We start from the raw sequence: 15,031 nt of genomic DNA on the forward strand, positions 1-15,031 counted from the left end.
TGCTATTGGTAGACATTGCTTCTGAAAAGATTCCCAGAGTCCCCTTGCTGCTAAGTCGCTTCAGTCGTTTCCGACTGTGCGACCCCATAGACGGTAGCCCACCAGGCTCCCCCGTCCCTGGGATTCTCCAGGCAAGAACACTGGCGTGGGTTGCCATTTCCTTCTCCAATGCATGAAAGTGAGAAGTGAAAGTGAAGTAGCTCAGCCCTGTCAGACTCTTAGCGACCCCATGGACTGCAGCCCACCAGGCTCCTCTGCCCATGGGATTTTCCAGGCAAGAGTACTGGAGTGGGGTGCCATTGCCTCCTCCGAAAGTCCCCTTACTTGATGCAATTAATAAATTCCTCCTTCTCCCATTCTCTGGCTTGGTTGTGTTTTTTGGTTCAACATCCAAGGGTCAACCCCGGAGAAGCGACGGCTACCCACTCGAGTATTCTGGCCTGGAGAATTCCAGAAACTGAATAGTCCATGGGGTCGCAAAGAGTCGGACAGGACTGAGCGACTTTCACGACCAAGAGTCAAACTCCAGTTTTCCGGTAATACCACCACACACTTACCTTACGACCTCAGACAACTGACTTAACCTCTCTGACTTAGTTCCTTATATGTAAAGCAGACATAACACTCACCTTCAGGACTTAACAAAAATTCAATGAGATTAAAAACTATGACAGAGTATGTATCTAACAAAAGTGAGACAGCTCAGCCTTCAAAGGCTGAGAGGGGATTTAACAGAATCAGGGACTGCCCACCGCGTCCTACCCGAGCTTGGAACCTTGTAGACCCGGAAAGATCCAAGTACGCATACAGTCTTAAACGGATGCTCGCCGCCTGGTCCCAAAGACGCCGGCACGGGCGGCTTTAGAGCTGCACATGCCGGCCGCACAGCGGTCTAATCAAAGGTAAACCCAGCCTGCCGCAGTCTTTCCGGGCAAGCCGAGGCCCGGCATCGACCCGCAGGGCCAAGGGAACCCGGAGGCCGGCGCCAGTACTGCCCGCTGCCGCTACCTGAACGCCATGCACAATGTACACCTTCTCCGCCTCGCTCAGCGCCACCGACGCCATGCTGCCGAGCCTCCCCCGCCGCTTGACGTCATCCACCCGCGTCGCCCCCCGCCAGGCACAACCCCCCTCCCATGCGTCATCAGCCTGCGCGGCGGCCGCTCCTGCAGCTGCCGCCGCCACCACCGCCGGGGAGCTCGATGGGCTTCTCCTGCGCGCCGCCCTGTGTCTGGCCGAGTCCAGGGAGCCGCGGCGCCTCGTTCCTGGGAGCCATCGCTGCAGCCCAGGGCCGGGTCCCGGGTCGGGGGCTGAAAGGGGAGCGACGACGGCAGCGGCATCCGGAGCCCCACCGAGGGGGCTGGGACTGGGGAACTGCCTCCGGCTTCACGGTCAGTCGGGTGAGGAAACTGGGATCCGGTGAGAAAGCTGGGGCGAGACGACAGGCGCGGGCCGGGGCCGGAGCTCGAAGGGCTAGCGGTGGAAGAGGCGTGCGGCGCAGTTTGCTCAGAGCTGGAGTTGAAGTGGCCGGTCGTGTGCGTGCGTGTGTGTGAAGAAAGAGACCGACCCCAAGTGAGAGGTGGCGGACGTCGCGATTGGCCTGAGAGAGGCTGTTTCTTGGCTCTCCTTCCTGCCCTCATGTCATGTATTTCTCTGGCCCATGGGATGGTGGGGAGGAAAGAAGCGATCAAGCCCTCTTTAGGTCGTTCTCGGTAATGAGGATCTGGCCGGGAGTGAATGCCCGTCTAGTCCCGAGACGTCTTCAACTGCACCCCAGGGATTCCCCCCCCCCCCCGCTCTCTCTGGGGCTGGCTGACCGAACGCTGACCCCCGCCCCGGAACCTTGCAGGATCCCCATGTCCCGGATGGTTGCCGGAGCTTTGTCCCAAAGAGAGTAGAGGGGAGAGTCTTGGTCAGCGCTGGCGGGGGGGTTGCGGGGGCGCAGTGCCCCGGCGTCCCCAGCGCTTCCCAGCAGGGACTGGAAGCCCTGGCTTGACCGGGTGATCGCTGGGAACCGTGGACAAAAAAAAAAAGAAATGCCGGCCCCAGTCGTGACCAAGTAGGAATATGGGCCTTGAATATCCAGAAAGGAAACCTGCAAGGTGAACGTGGGGTCACTGAAGGAGCCCATTAAGGCGGGGTTGATAAGGCAGGAAACAGATTTTAAAGGGGCCACGTAGATAAATGGAAGAAAGTTAACCCAGAACGATAGTAGCAACGAGGGGATCTGATGACTTTTCCAAGTGCCCCACTTTTGAGGAACCTCCCTGTTGTCAGAAGTGAAACTAACCCTTGACTGCTTGATCCTCCAAAGAATGGTCGGTGTCTCAGATAGTAGCCTCAGTACAGTTTCACGGATAACTCTTGGGAGCCTACTGCTGATGGGCTTTGTGCCAGCTTTGAGACACTGAGGCAAGTGAAACACAGCTTCTGCCCAGAGAAGCCCCCAGGCAGAGGGAGGGCTCCAGACCCAGCATAAACGTGGGGGTGAACAGCGGTGACAGTGGCACCGGTGAGCATAGTGGGACCGGGAGGTTGTAAACCCTCTGAAGAGGGTATGGAGAGGACGTACCTGCCCACATTCTGAAGCCCTAAGCTGCCGAGCCCCCAGATAAATCATCTCTTCTTAGTGGACTGGACCTTTCGTTGTTTCCGGTTTCTCTGTAACTCTCTGCAGGTGTACCTATAGGGAGGATGTCTTGCAGTGTTGAATTCTGCCCTCCAGGAGACTTGGAGAGGTAAACCCAGAAGGGTTTCCTCCTTCATGAAAGTACAGGTGCCCCACCTGTTGGGACACATGCGCCTGGAGGCCTTTGGGTGATTGAACACCTGGATTCTAATGAGCACCTGGGTGATGAGATAACAGGGCACTTCTGGTGTTAGAAACGGTGTCTTGTGCTCGATCGCTCAGAAAGAAGAGACCCCGGATGTCAAATTTTAATAGGTGGGACATCGAAGAGGAGCGAGGGTTTAAAAAGTGGCAGCGAATAGATCAGAAAAGTCAGGGAAAGAAAATTCTGGGTTTGGATACCATGGGATCATCTTTATGTAAAAATCTTTCAGTGTGTCTTTCAAACTATAGAACATACATTTGAAGTGTTTCCCAGATAAATGACTAAAGATTCTCTGCTGGAGGATTGGCAGTATTTGCTAAATAACATTACAAACAATGTCTGACATGTTAGCCTACATCGATATAAGACATACAAACAATCGAATGTTTGTTTTAAATTTTCTGCTAAAAAATTAAAATTTAAATTTTCTGTCTGTTAGTGACACCTTCACTAACTGTTGTACTTTAATGCAGCCAGAACATTTTTTATCACATTTGTTGTGATCATACATTAGATATTTCAGAACCCCATAAATTCAGAGTTCTTTTTGGTTTACTGAAGCAGTTCAAAGACTGTACGTTTGCCAGAAAATCCAAACACCAAGGATGGCATATTATTCTATTAACCAGCTTGTTTTCCCATCACTGTCAGATTCTTTTGGCTGCATGCTGATTTGTAGGTCCGTCTGTCCTAAATCTCTGTATTCTTATTAATTATATCTAGTAATAACAGAAGCATAATAGTGCTTACTATCTGCCCAGCTCTGTTCCGAAACACTTCACAAAGACTAACTGATTCAGTCCTATTAACAATAGCCCTGTGAGGCAGGTGCTATTATCCTATTTTACAGATTGGGAAACTGAGGTACAGAGAGATTGTCTTGACCGAGGTCCCAGGTCACATAACTGGGAAGCAGTAGAGTCAGGATTTGAGAGCAGACAACCTCGCTCCCATACCTGCATTCCTAACCACCCCTTTATGCAGGTGTCCCCTTTCATTTCATTCACCAGAGTATTTGAAGGAGGCCTGTGTTTCTTATGGGCTTCCCTTGTGGCTCAGCTGGTAAAGAATCCGCCTGCAATGCGGGGGATCTGGGTTCGATCCCTGGGTTGGGGAGATCCCCGGAGGAAGGGAAAGGCTACCCACTCCTGTATTCTGGCCTGGAGAATTCCACGGACTGTATAGTCCATGGGGTCGCAAGAGTTGGACACAACTGAGCAACATTCGCTTTCACGCTTCACTTTATGTTTCTTGTAGGTTTCCCAGGTGGCTCAGTGGTAAAGAATCCACCTGCCATGCAGGAGATGTGAGTTCGATCCCTGGGTCGTGAAGAGCCCTTGGAGAAGGAAATGGCAACCACTCCAGTTTTCTTGCCTGAGAAACCCTATGGACAGAGGAGCCTGGTGGGCTACAGTCCATGGAGTCCAAAGAGAATCAGACATGACTGAGCAGCTAAACAACGTATTTGTTATGGGAGTGGTGATGCCATATAAGCTATAGTTAGTGTTAATTCTGAAAGCAAGGGGTGTGTTCCTTTCTCTAGGGGAATGTTGAGGGTGGTGCTTGTAGGAAGCCCCGTGTCTGTTTCAGCCAGCTCTTTTAGGTAAGGAGAAAGGTTACATACAGACCAAGTAGAGCTTAACTCAATGTAGGCGAGAGCCCTCAACAGCAGAAAAGGCCAGTGCATCTGGTAGAGAGGGCTGAGATAGGCGTGGAGACCCAGATTCCAGCCACGTGCTTATTCCCACAATAAATATCTAAGAAGCTCTTCAAACAATCAGGAAGTATTTGTTTGCATGCCTGTGTGTCCCTAGTGTTCCCGTGGACCTGAAGTGATAAGGAAACTGCAAACACATACCTGCCTAAGAGAAGCTGAAGATTGTATTCTAACCGGGGAGCTCAGGCTCTTGAACTAGTACACGAACAAGACAATAAACTAAAGTGCTCACTTGAGGCACATGGCAATTAGATGCGAGGCCTGCCTAGAATGAGGTGCTAATTGGGCAGGCCAGGCATCAAGGGCAACAGGTAAAGAGCTGCTGTTGGCCACCGGCAGCAACAATAACTTTACAGCTATAGAGAAAATCTGTCCCACCTACCCTTGTTAATTACAGCAATAAAAGTCAGTTTAGGGGAGAGCTTGGGGCAGTACTGAGTCCATGGTGCTGAAATTGCAGAGAGCTCTTAAAAGAGAGCTCTTAAGATCTCAGCAAGGGAACCCTTTATTCCTGGTCTTAAGCAGAGGAAGCCAAGTTTTGGGCCTTTTCCTTTGCATTCTTCCACTTAGCAAACCAGAGCACCAGAAAAGCAGAAGTGAGCTATTGCTGGGGACTGCCCTGGCAGACCAGTGGTTAAGACTTTGCCTTCCGAGGCAGGGGATGCGAGTTCATATCCCTGGTCAGGGAGCTAGGATCCCGCATGCATTGTGGCCAAAAAACCAAAACATAGAAAAAAAAAGAAACAGTACTGTGACAAATTCAATAAAGACTTTTAAAAAATGGTCCACATCAAACGAATCTTTACCAAAAATAAAAATAAAAAAAGAGCTATTGTTTTCTCTGTAGCTCTGTTTCCTTTAAACACTTTGCACTTGTCGGGCCTTGCCTTGTCTTAAAGGACACTCAGTATAAATAACCTGCCACAGGGGCCAGCAGGTCTGTCTGTCTTGCTGTTGTAGAAACCATGCCTTGTGATTCCAGTGATAGGAAAATTGATGGGAATACACGGGTAAAGCTTATTCCACTGTAGAGGAAGGGTCTTCCTGTGTGTTTCATTTTAAGAGAGTGGCAGGGTGCTTCCCATGTCTTTCATGAGGGCATGTAGTATGAGAAAGGGGCGCTCGTGGGTCCTGACGAGCCTATCTAGAAACATTTAAAACACGTACATCCCGGTGGGCTACAGTCCATGGGGTCACAGAGTCGGACATGACGGAGCCACCGACGCACACACACCCCCCCTGGTGAAGGTGTAAAGTCTGGCCATTGACCTGTTGCGGGGAACTAAGGAGGCTAATACCGCTCCACCTCGGGTTTCTTCCTGTTCTGTCTGTTTTGGTTTTCATTTTTAAATCATTTCCAGAGATAAATGACCAGGTTATTACTGGCTCTCAGCTGTAAAGGTAAGAAGACCACCTTGCATGTCCCACCTACTCCAGTCATTCGTCTAGGCAATGTGAGGAAATATGAGGAACACTGCCTCTTTTCATAGTTTCCTCCAAATTAAATGGGCTTCCCTGGTGGCTCAGTAGTAAAGATTCTGCCTGTAATGCAAGAGACACGAGTCCGATCCCTGGGTCAGGAAGATCCCCTGGAGAAGGGAATGGCTACCCACTCTAGTTTTCTTGCCTGGAGACTCCCATGGACAGAGGAGCCTGGTGGGCTACGGTCCACGAGGTCACGAAGAGTCGGACACGACTGAGCACTCTTACACACACTCCGAAGTGTAACCATTCAGCTGTGTAGAGACTTGTTGGTTGAACTCTGCAAATTTTCTGGTCAGTTTGAGACATGAATACCTCCTGTACAGGGTCAGTGGTTGAAATGCCCTTGGGTAGGATTGGTTTTTCACCTTTGGACAGTGGCCGTAGGGGGACAAGTACAGTTGTGGCTGCAGTTCCCTTGCAGTAAGCTTTGTACAGAGTGTGCGTTTCTAAGTCAAGAGTAGCAGAGCATCTTGAAAGACGGGTTGGCTAGGAAGATAATGATCTATGCTGGAAAGACTATTGGCATCTCTTCCAGTGAGCCAGACCTTGCCACTAACTTCCTTTGTGACTTTGAGCAGGTCAAGCTCTCTAAACCTCATTTTACACGAAAATGACCTCTCTTAGCAGGTTATAGAAATCCCAGTAGATCTTGAATTTATAGACATTTAAACATTGAAAAGTGGTCATGTTCAACTTTATATTTTAAGACTTTTCTTTAACCACTTTCTGATGTTTGATGTATTTTAATAGTGCTTTTCCCACTCCACAAAACATTAAATGAAAGAACAAAGGAAGCAGTAATTACATGCCATATTTCATTGAAGAAATTGAACATGCTCAGGAAAATTGCTAACAGTTGTTGGTGGGTTTCTTTCTGAATATTAACAAAGAATTGGGATAGGACATTAAAGGATACTTTTGATAATTTTTTTAAGAATCCAAGAAATTAACAGAGATGTTGAATTTGTTCCTGAGAACAGAGAAATCAGAATCTGAGCCCTGCAGCAGACCTTAGCAGTCAGCTTAGTCTTCCCTCTTACTTTATGGATAAGGAAATGGAGCCCATGGAGGGTAACTGTCTTACCCCAAATTGTGAGTTAGTGAGCAGCAAGGTGCAGAGTAGAATTCTGGCCGCTTGACTCCAAACCGAGTCTTCATTCCGCTTTAGTCTGTCTCCAAAGCCCTTCAACAATTCGTCACCTGGCAGGCAGGGGCGGTGGACATGTGAGGCCTTGCTTCCTCAGGCCAGACTCCTCCAAGGCCCTGCTCTTGCAGGACTTAGAGGACTTGGGGTGAGTGGAATCGGCAGGGACCCTCCTTGAAGCCTGGCACAATGGTTACAACTGGTTTTCTCTTCTTCCTTAATTCGTCTTTCAGATCCCTCCAAGCACTTTTGCTTTTAGTCCCTAAAAAAGCCAAGTTTTTGCCTGGGTGATGTCACAGAGGCTGCATGTCTGTGCATGGCACAATGTGGGTCTGGGTGCCATTTTCAACACCCTCAGGTGGGACCCTTTGCTGGGTGCTCTCAGCCTAGCATGGGTGGGCTTTCCCCCCAAATAAGCAGCGTGCTGGAATTTGGCCCTCCCGGAAGTGTCCTCCCGCAGAAGCAGACTTTAGGGCCTCAATCTTAGGGTGACTCTTCTGGCTGAAGCTCCATAGTCCTCCTGCTCCCTCAGTTAAGGCAGGACCAGTCTTCTGAACGTTGGTTGGTGTTCAGCCAAGGCCCCACCTTAGGGCCCAAAATGCTTACGTTCAGCTCTTTGGTCTGTGAACAGCGCTGCATGTGGCCCACGCGATAGTGCCATCTCTGCTGTGACCATGTGTGGGCAAGAGATTGAAACTGTAAGTAAGCCAGGGTCACTGGCAGAAACACCACCACCCCTCCCCATTCTGGTTCTAGTTAATGGGCAACGTTAACGATCGCAGAGAGCAGTTAAAGGTAGGCTCTGGAATGAGAACAGGCTTGGGAGTGTATCCTGTCTCCACTGCTTCCTAGCAGTGTTTTTCTTGTTTCATCGCTTGGTTCATGCCCAGCTCTTTGCGACCCCATGGCCTGTAGCCCGCCAGGCTCCTCTGTCCGTGGAATTTCCCAGCAGTGTGAACATAGGCTAATCGTCCCTAAAAGAGGGTGGGAAAGTGCGTGCTTATCCTACAAGATAGGATGGGAGTTTCGAGCAGGCTGAGGCGTGTCCAGCATACAGCCCAGTAGGTGAGACCTTCAGTGAGAGTCAGGGCCCTGCTCCACTTTCCACGTGGCCTGTGCTGGGGCAGCAGCCAAGCCAGATGCCCATCTCGGAACCTACCCTGACAGAGGCCAAGGGCAGGTCAGTGTCAAGTGAGACCATTCACCTGATTTCAGAGGGTTCCACGTACTTAGAGAGTGTCAAACTGGCTGACAGATATTAATTGGCTAGCTAAATCAGTTAGATGCTTTTGCCTTTTTAAAGGTTTCCCTGCTGGGTTGCAGACTTCCTGGAAGGAGGGGTTAATGGAGGGTGATGGCGCATAAGCAACCGGTAGATGATGTTCAGTCGCTCCGTCGTGTCCGACTCTTTGCGACCCCGTGGACTGTAGCCCGCCAGGCTCCTCTGTCCATGGGATTTCCCAGGCAAGAGTACCAGAGCAGGTTGCCATTTCCTTCTCCAGAGGATCTTCCCGACCCAGGGATAGAACCCACATTGGCAGATAGATTCTTCACCTCTGAGCCACCGGGGAAGCCCGATTAATCGATATCATCCATTAGACCTAGAAAGGAAGTTAGCCACCTCTCTAACTGTTTTATGGAAACCAACTGACTCCCTGAGCTTCGTTTCTTTATCCGTCTGTAGAGGAGCCTAGGCTAGAGTCTGGAAGGGTGAGGCAGTCTCTTCCCAAAAGGCCGTGGATTTGAGGGCCGGGTGCTGTGCACCATTAAAGAGACAGCCCATTGGCAGTGAAATGATTCACAGGAGAAAGAAGGCTCCTTTTTTTTTTTTTCTTTTTAACAGTATTATAAGCTCCTAGGAGTGGAAGGAAGGTCTGCTTAGTGTCCATTTCTCAGGTTCTTAAAAGAGCCACAAAGTTTAGAGAACGGGTCGTCCCCAGTCACTTGAAAGATAACATTAAAGCTAAGTTTCATTTAATGCAGTGACCTCTCCTTAGCACCACGAAATGTGTGCGAGGAAGTAGGAAGCAGGACTCGAATATTCTGCTTGGTCATTCTCCTGGCCCCCTCTTGCAAAAAACAAGAAGAGAGAGAGAGAGAAAGGAAAGGCAGCCACGTACCGTTTTCAAAACGTGGTCTGTGGAGGCAGGCAGAGCTGGTTTTGGATCCTGGTTTTCTCTGACCTGGGGAATATTATTAAAAGCCTCTCCACCACCACCCCCCACCCCCCGCCCCATCTCTACGATGACGAATAAAAGCTGCTGTGCTAGGCTGGCGTGAGCGCTGAGAGCTGCCGCTTTGTGCGCCTCCTCGATCTTAAGGGGCTCACGGTCGCTGTTAGTGCCCACCGCCGTTCTTCGTCTGAAAGCAGGAGAATTTGACTAAAATCTATTAGATGGTCTTTATGGTTCTTCCTCACTCTGAAATTCTGACTCAGCGATTGTTTTTGCCAGTTGATCTTATGCGTGGTCTTGTTTTAATATTTTTCTCATCGTGGCAACATACGATAAAACATGCCCATAAAAAACAGTGAATGTGTTACCCAAATGAATGGTAGTTTCTACTGATTCCCAGCGTTTCTGACATGGATTGTGTGTGTGTGTGCCTGTGTTAGTTTTCCAGTCGTGCCCGACCGACTCTTTGCGACTGGCTTCTCCGTCCATGGGATTCTCCAGGCCAGAATACTGGAGTGGGTTGCCATTCCCTTCCCCAGGGGATCTTCCCAACCCGGGGATCGAATTCAGGTCTCCCTCATTGCAGGCAGATTCTTTACCATCTGAGCCACCAGGGAAGCCTGTGACATAGATTATGTCATCCTATCTGTGGGTGTGTGTGTTGTTTTTTTTTAATAGATCCGGAAAGCCTAGAGGCAGTACACCAGCCAGTTTTGGTACAGTAGTACTCAGCTGTAGTGAGCGGAGGAGCTGTTAGCCTCCATGAGTTTTCAAATCCAAAACTTTTTTCTGAAATGGAGACTCATTGTTGGGAGTGTGAGTTTCTGCATGAGTGGGTTTTATAAGAAGGTGTCTGATTATGAGAGAAGAAGGCCACTTTAGCTTACCGACCACTTCCTGGTTCCCTCAGTGAATTTTAATGGGTATAGGATTTGCTTTTCAGGTGTGATGTGTTTCTTTTCTTTCTTTCTTCCTCTCTCTCTGCCTCCCCGCTCCTTCCTCCCCTCCCTCTCTCCCTCCTTTCCTCTCTTTTCTTCTGTTTTTGTTGAAGTTAAGTATGACAGAGACAGGAGGCAGGCAGGGGAAGCCAGACCCTCTTAAAGAGAGACACAGTGTAGACCCCTTGGTCAAGACCCAGAAGAGGCCAGCAGCTCTGCCTGTCTGGATGCCTTCCTGGCTTGGCAGGGTACAGTGCCAAGGGGAAGATAAGGCACCTTGCCTTTGGACCACACGCTTACCTTTGGGAAAAACTGGAGCGACTCGTTCTGGTTCTTTATGAAGCATTTCGAACATAATGCTGCGTGGCTCGTTCTTTTTCTGAGAATCACCTAAACATGGGTATAAAATTTACAATCCTTTTGGGTCTGTATGCAAATTCACCGAAATTGTAAGTAAAGAAATAGATAAATCCGTTTTTTACTTGATCAGATTCTTTTCCAAAGCTTCCAGGGAGTGGACCTTTTATTCATCTTTGCAGTTGCAGGGATGGCTTGTGAATACTTTCCTACTTGAAGTTCATTCTTGTAAAACATGAGAGGTTCTGAATCTGTACAGTTCCAAGATCTGCTTGTATGCTGTGCTTAAATGCACGTGCATACATGAGAGCGTGAGTGGGTGTGGTGTTTTCGGAAGGGAATCCTCACAAAGTTCTTTGAATTGCTTGTAGGACTTAGGTTTAGATCTAGCTAAGCCGTGTGTGTGTGTGTGTGTATGTGTGTGTGTCTCTGTGTCTGTGTGTGTCTCTGTGTCTGTGTGTGTCTGTCAGTGTGTGTCTGTGTCTGTGTGTGTCTCTGTGTCTGTGTGTGTGTCTCTGTGTGTGTGTGTCTCTGTGTCTGTGTGTCTGTCAGTGTGTGTCTGTGTCTGTCAGTGTGTGTATGTGTCTGTGTGTGTCTCTGTGTCTGTGTGTGTGTGTCTCTGTGTGTGTGTGTCTCTGTGTCTGTGTGTCTGTCAGTGTGTGTCTGTGTCTGTCAGTGTGTGTATGTGTCTGTGTGTGTCTCTGTGTCTGTGTGTGTGTGTCTCTGTGTCTGTGTGTGTCTCTGTGTGTGTGTCTCTGTGTGTGTGTCTCTGTGTCTGTGTGTGTCTGTCAGTGTGTGTCTGTGTCTGTGTGTGTCTCTGTGTCTGTGTGTGTGTCTCTGTGTGTGTGTGCGCGTGTGCATGTATATGTGTGTATGTATGCATGCATGAACACTCAGTCACATCTGACTCTTTTCGACCCCATGGACTGTAGCCCGCCAGGCTCCTCTGTCCGTGAGATTTCCCAGGCAAGAATACTGAAGTAGGTTGCCATTTCCTTCAGGGGATCTTCCTGACCCAGGCATCAAACCCACATCTCTTGTGTCTCCTGCATTGGCAGGTGGGTTCTCTACCAGCTGAGCCACCAGGGAAACCCATGACTTTAGAGTAATATCTTGTCTCACGAAAACAGCTGGCAATCTGAGAGGGTCTGGGGTTCTTTGGGTATTCATTAGATCAAGAACAGTAGGTATCTGGGGGCTCTAATAACCTGACACTGAACTTCTGTGTGCTGGTCATGCCTTTGACCCTTGTTCACGAAGCGTGGACTTTTGGTCAGGTTTCTTAGGCCAGGTGATAGATTCGTAAGGATTTGCCCCTCACTCAACAAATAATGATTAATGGAACTTCCCTGGTGGTCCAGTGGCTAAAACCCAGGGGGCCTGGGTTCAGTCCCTTGTCAGGGAACGAGATCCCGCATGCCACAACTGAGACCGGGGGAGCCAAATAAATATTTTTAAAAAATATGTAAAGTGATTAACTGCAGGCATATAGCTGGATTCTGCCTGTCACAAAGTGTCAACACTGGGCCGGGCCAGGAGTCTCGCCTGGCCAACAGTCAGCTGTGGGCCACAGTGGAATGGGGCCTGTGAGCTTGGCCTTTGAGTCGCCACTTTGAAACCCTTTGAGCTGCAGCCATGGATAGGCAGCGTGGACCTGAGTCCTGAGCGCTGTACTGCAAGGGCTGACGGGACCCTCGGTGGCATCTCACTAAGTACATTTTCGTTTGCTCATCTGGATTTGTGGAAGGGCACGGTTGTGGTCAAGCATAAGGAAGCACATGTGTTACAGTTGAACCTGGGGGCCCTTCTCTGGACCAAAAGCAGTGGCGTTTTGGGGACGTTAGCGCTCGTGTCAGTCATTTCCTGATTTTTGCTTCTGAATCTCCAAGAAGGAAGAGGAGATGATTTCCTGAGACAGCCTACACACTGCCCCCCACCGCAGAGCTCAGATTGTCATTCTGGACACCGTCTGCCTTATCATTGGTGTCACTATCTCGGGGGAGCTCCAGGACACCTGTGGGCCTGTGACTCTCTCTGCTTTACTTCTGTGGCCTCAAGGCTTACTCCTTTTACCTTCCTGGCCCTCGGGTGCACTCCTCTGTCGGGAGGGAAGAATGGTTACTTTGGGCTTGAATTACTAACCTGTGAGAAAGCCGTCTCTTTATTTTAATTACCGTGGTTCATACCTTTGTATTCTTTGTAAAACATGGTTGTTTCTTTGCTTGGCTGCATCAGGTCTCAGTTGGGGCCCGGGATCGCCATTGCGCCATGTGGGGTCTTCTGTTGCACAACAGACTCCCTAGTTGTGGTGCACGGGCTCAGCAGTTGTGGGGCTCTGGCTTAGCTGCCCTCGGTGTGTGGGGTCCCAGTTCCCCAACCGGGGATCGAACCCACGTCCCCTGCATTGAAAGGTGAGTCTTAACCCCTGGATCATCGGTGGTTAAGCCATCTATTTTTAATGCTACAAAACTCTTGACCAAAAAAATACAATTTTATTAAGGTTCTCAGACTTGCATTTTTGACAGATTAAAAGGTTTGTGGTAACCCTGCCTTGAGCAAAGTCTGCTGGCATCATTTTCCAGCAGCATTTCCTCTCTGTATCACATTGTGGTAATTTTTGCGATATTTCAAGCTTTTTCATTATTATTGTATTTTCTGTGGTGATCTGTAATCAATGATCTCTGATGTTACTACTGTGACACTCTGAAGGCTCAGTCACTCAGTTCAGTTGCTCAGTCGTGTCTGACTCTGCAGCCCTCATGGACTGCAGCACGCCAGGCTTGCTTCTCCTCACCAACTCCTGGAGCTTGCTCAAACTCATGTCCATTGAGTCGGTGATGCCATCCAACCATCTCATCCTCTGTCGTCCCCTTCTCCTCCTGCCTTCAGTCTTTCCCAGCATTAGGGTTTTTTCCAAGGAGTCAGTTCTTCACATCAGATGGCCAAACTATTGGAGTTTTAGCTTTAGCATCAATCCTTCCTGTGAATATTCAGGACTGATTTCCTTTAGGATTGACTTGTTTGATCTCTTTGTAATCCTTGGGACTCTCAAGAATCTTCTCCAATACCACAGTTCAGAAGCATCAGTTCTTTGGTGCTTAGCTTTCTTTATAGTTCAACTTTCACATCCGTTCATGACTATTGGAAAAACCATAGCTTTGACTAGATGGACCTTTGTTGGCAAAGTAACGTCTCTGCTTTTTAATATGTTGTCTAGGTTTGTCACAGCTTTTCTTCCAAGGAGCAAGTGTCTTTTTTTTTTTTTTTTAAATCTTTAATTCTTACATGCGTTCCCAAACATGAACCCCCCTCCCACCTCCCTCCCCATAACATCTCTCTGGGTCATCCCCATGCACCAGCCCCAAGCATGCTGTATCCTGCGTCAGACATAGACTAGCGATTCGATTCTTACATGATAGTATACATGTTAGAATGCCATTCTCCCAAATCATCCCACCCTCTCCCTCTCCCTCTGAGTCCAAAAGTCCGTTATACACATCTGTGTCTTTTTTGCTGTCTTGCATACAGGGTCGTCATTGCCATCTTTCTAAATTCCATATATATGTGTTAGTATACTGTATTGGTGTTTTTCTTTCTGGCTTACTTCACTCTGTATAATCGGCTCCAGTTTCATCCATCTCATCAGAACTGATTCAAATGAATTCTTTTTTACGGCTGAGTAATACTCCATTGTGTATATGTACCACAGCTTTCTTATCCATTCATCTGCTGATGGACATCTAGGTTGTTTCCATGTCCTGGCTATTATAAACAGTGCTGCGATGAACATTGGGGTACATGTGTCTCTTTCAATTCTGGTTTCCTCGGTGTGTATGCCCAGCAGTGGGATTGCTGGGTCATAAGGTAGTTCTATTTGCAATTTTTTAAGGAATCTCCACACTGTTCTCCATAGTGGCTGTACTAGTTTGCATTCCCACCAACAGTGTAGGAGGGTTCCCTTTTCTCCACACCCTCTCCAGCATTTATTGCTTGCAGATTTTTGGATCGCATCCATTCTGACTGGTGTGAAGTGGTACCTCATTGTGGTTTTGATTTGCATTTCTCTAATAATGAGTGATGTTGAGCATCTTTTCATGTGTTTGTTAGCCATCCGTATGTCTTCTTTGGAGAAATGTCTATTTAGTTCTTTGGCCCATTTTTTGATTGGGTCGTTTATTTTTCTGGAACTGAGCTGCATAAGTTGCTTGTATATTTTTGAGATTAGTTGTTTGTCAGTTGTTTCTTTTGCTATTATTTTCTCCCATTCAGAAGGCTGTCTTTTCACCTTGCTTATATTTTCCTTTGTTGTGCAGAAGCTTTTAATTTTAATTAGATCCCATTTGTTTATTTTTGCTTTTGTTTCCAGAATTCTGGGAGGTGGA

At 48.4% G+C, this 15,031-nt stretch overlaps 2 protein-coding genes across 9 annotated transcripts in view; one reads left to right on the forward strand and one right to left on the reverse strand.

Moving 5' to 3' along the window:
• EXOSC7 (exosome component 7) overlaps positions 1 to 2,092 on the reverse strand; it is a 31,208-nt gene extending 29,116 nt beyond the window's left edge. Inside the window, exon 1 of the mRNA XM_069560902.1 lies at positions 1,009 to 2,092. Coding sequence (XP_069417003.1) covers positions 1,009 to 1,065 — 57 coding nt within the window. The 5' untranslated portion in view covers positions 1,066 to 2,092. The remainder of the gene's footprint in view (positions 1 to 1,008) is intronic.
• The window catches only part of ZDHHC3 (zinc finger DHHC-type palmitoyltransferase 3), a 60,072-nt gene continuing 46,159 nt past the window's right edge, over positions 1,119 to 15,031 (forward strand). For 4 of the 8 annotated variants that reach the window (XM_069560893.1, XM_069560895.1, XM_069560897.1 and 1 more), the window contains exon 1: positions 1,119 to 1,391. The gene's annotated coding sequence lies outside the window, so the exon portion shown is untranslated. Of the gene's footprint in view, positions 1,401 to 15,031 lie in introns of all 8 variants that reach the window. The other 4 variants (XM_069560894.1, XM_069560896.1, XM_069560898.1 and 1 more) reach the window with 2 other exon arrangements.

Source organism: Ovis canadensis, chromosome 19 (assembly GCF_042477335.2).
Source record: "Ovis canadensis isolate MfBH-ARS-UI-01 breed Bighorn chromosome 19, ARS-UI_OviCan_v2, whole genome shotgun sequence".
Lineage (NCBI taxonomy): Eukaryota > Metazoa > Chordata > Mammalia > Artiodactyla > Bovidae > Ovis > Ovis canadensis.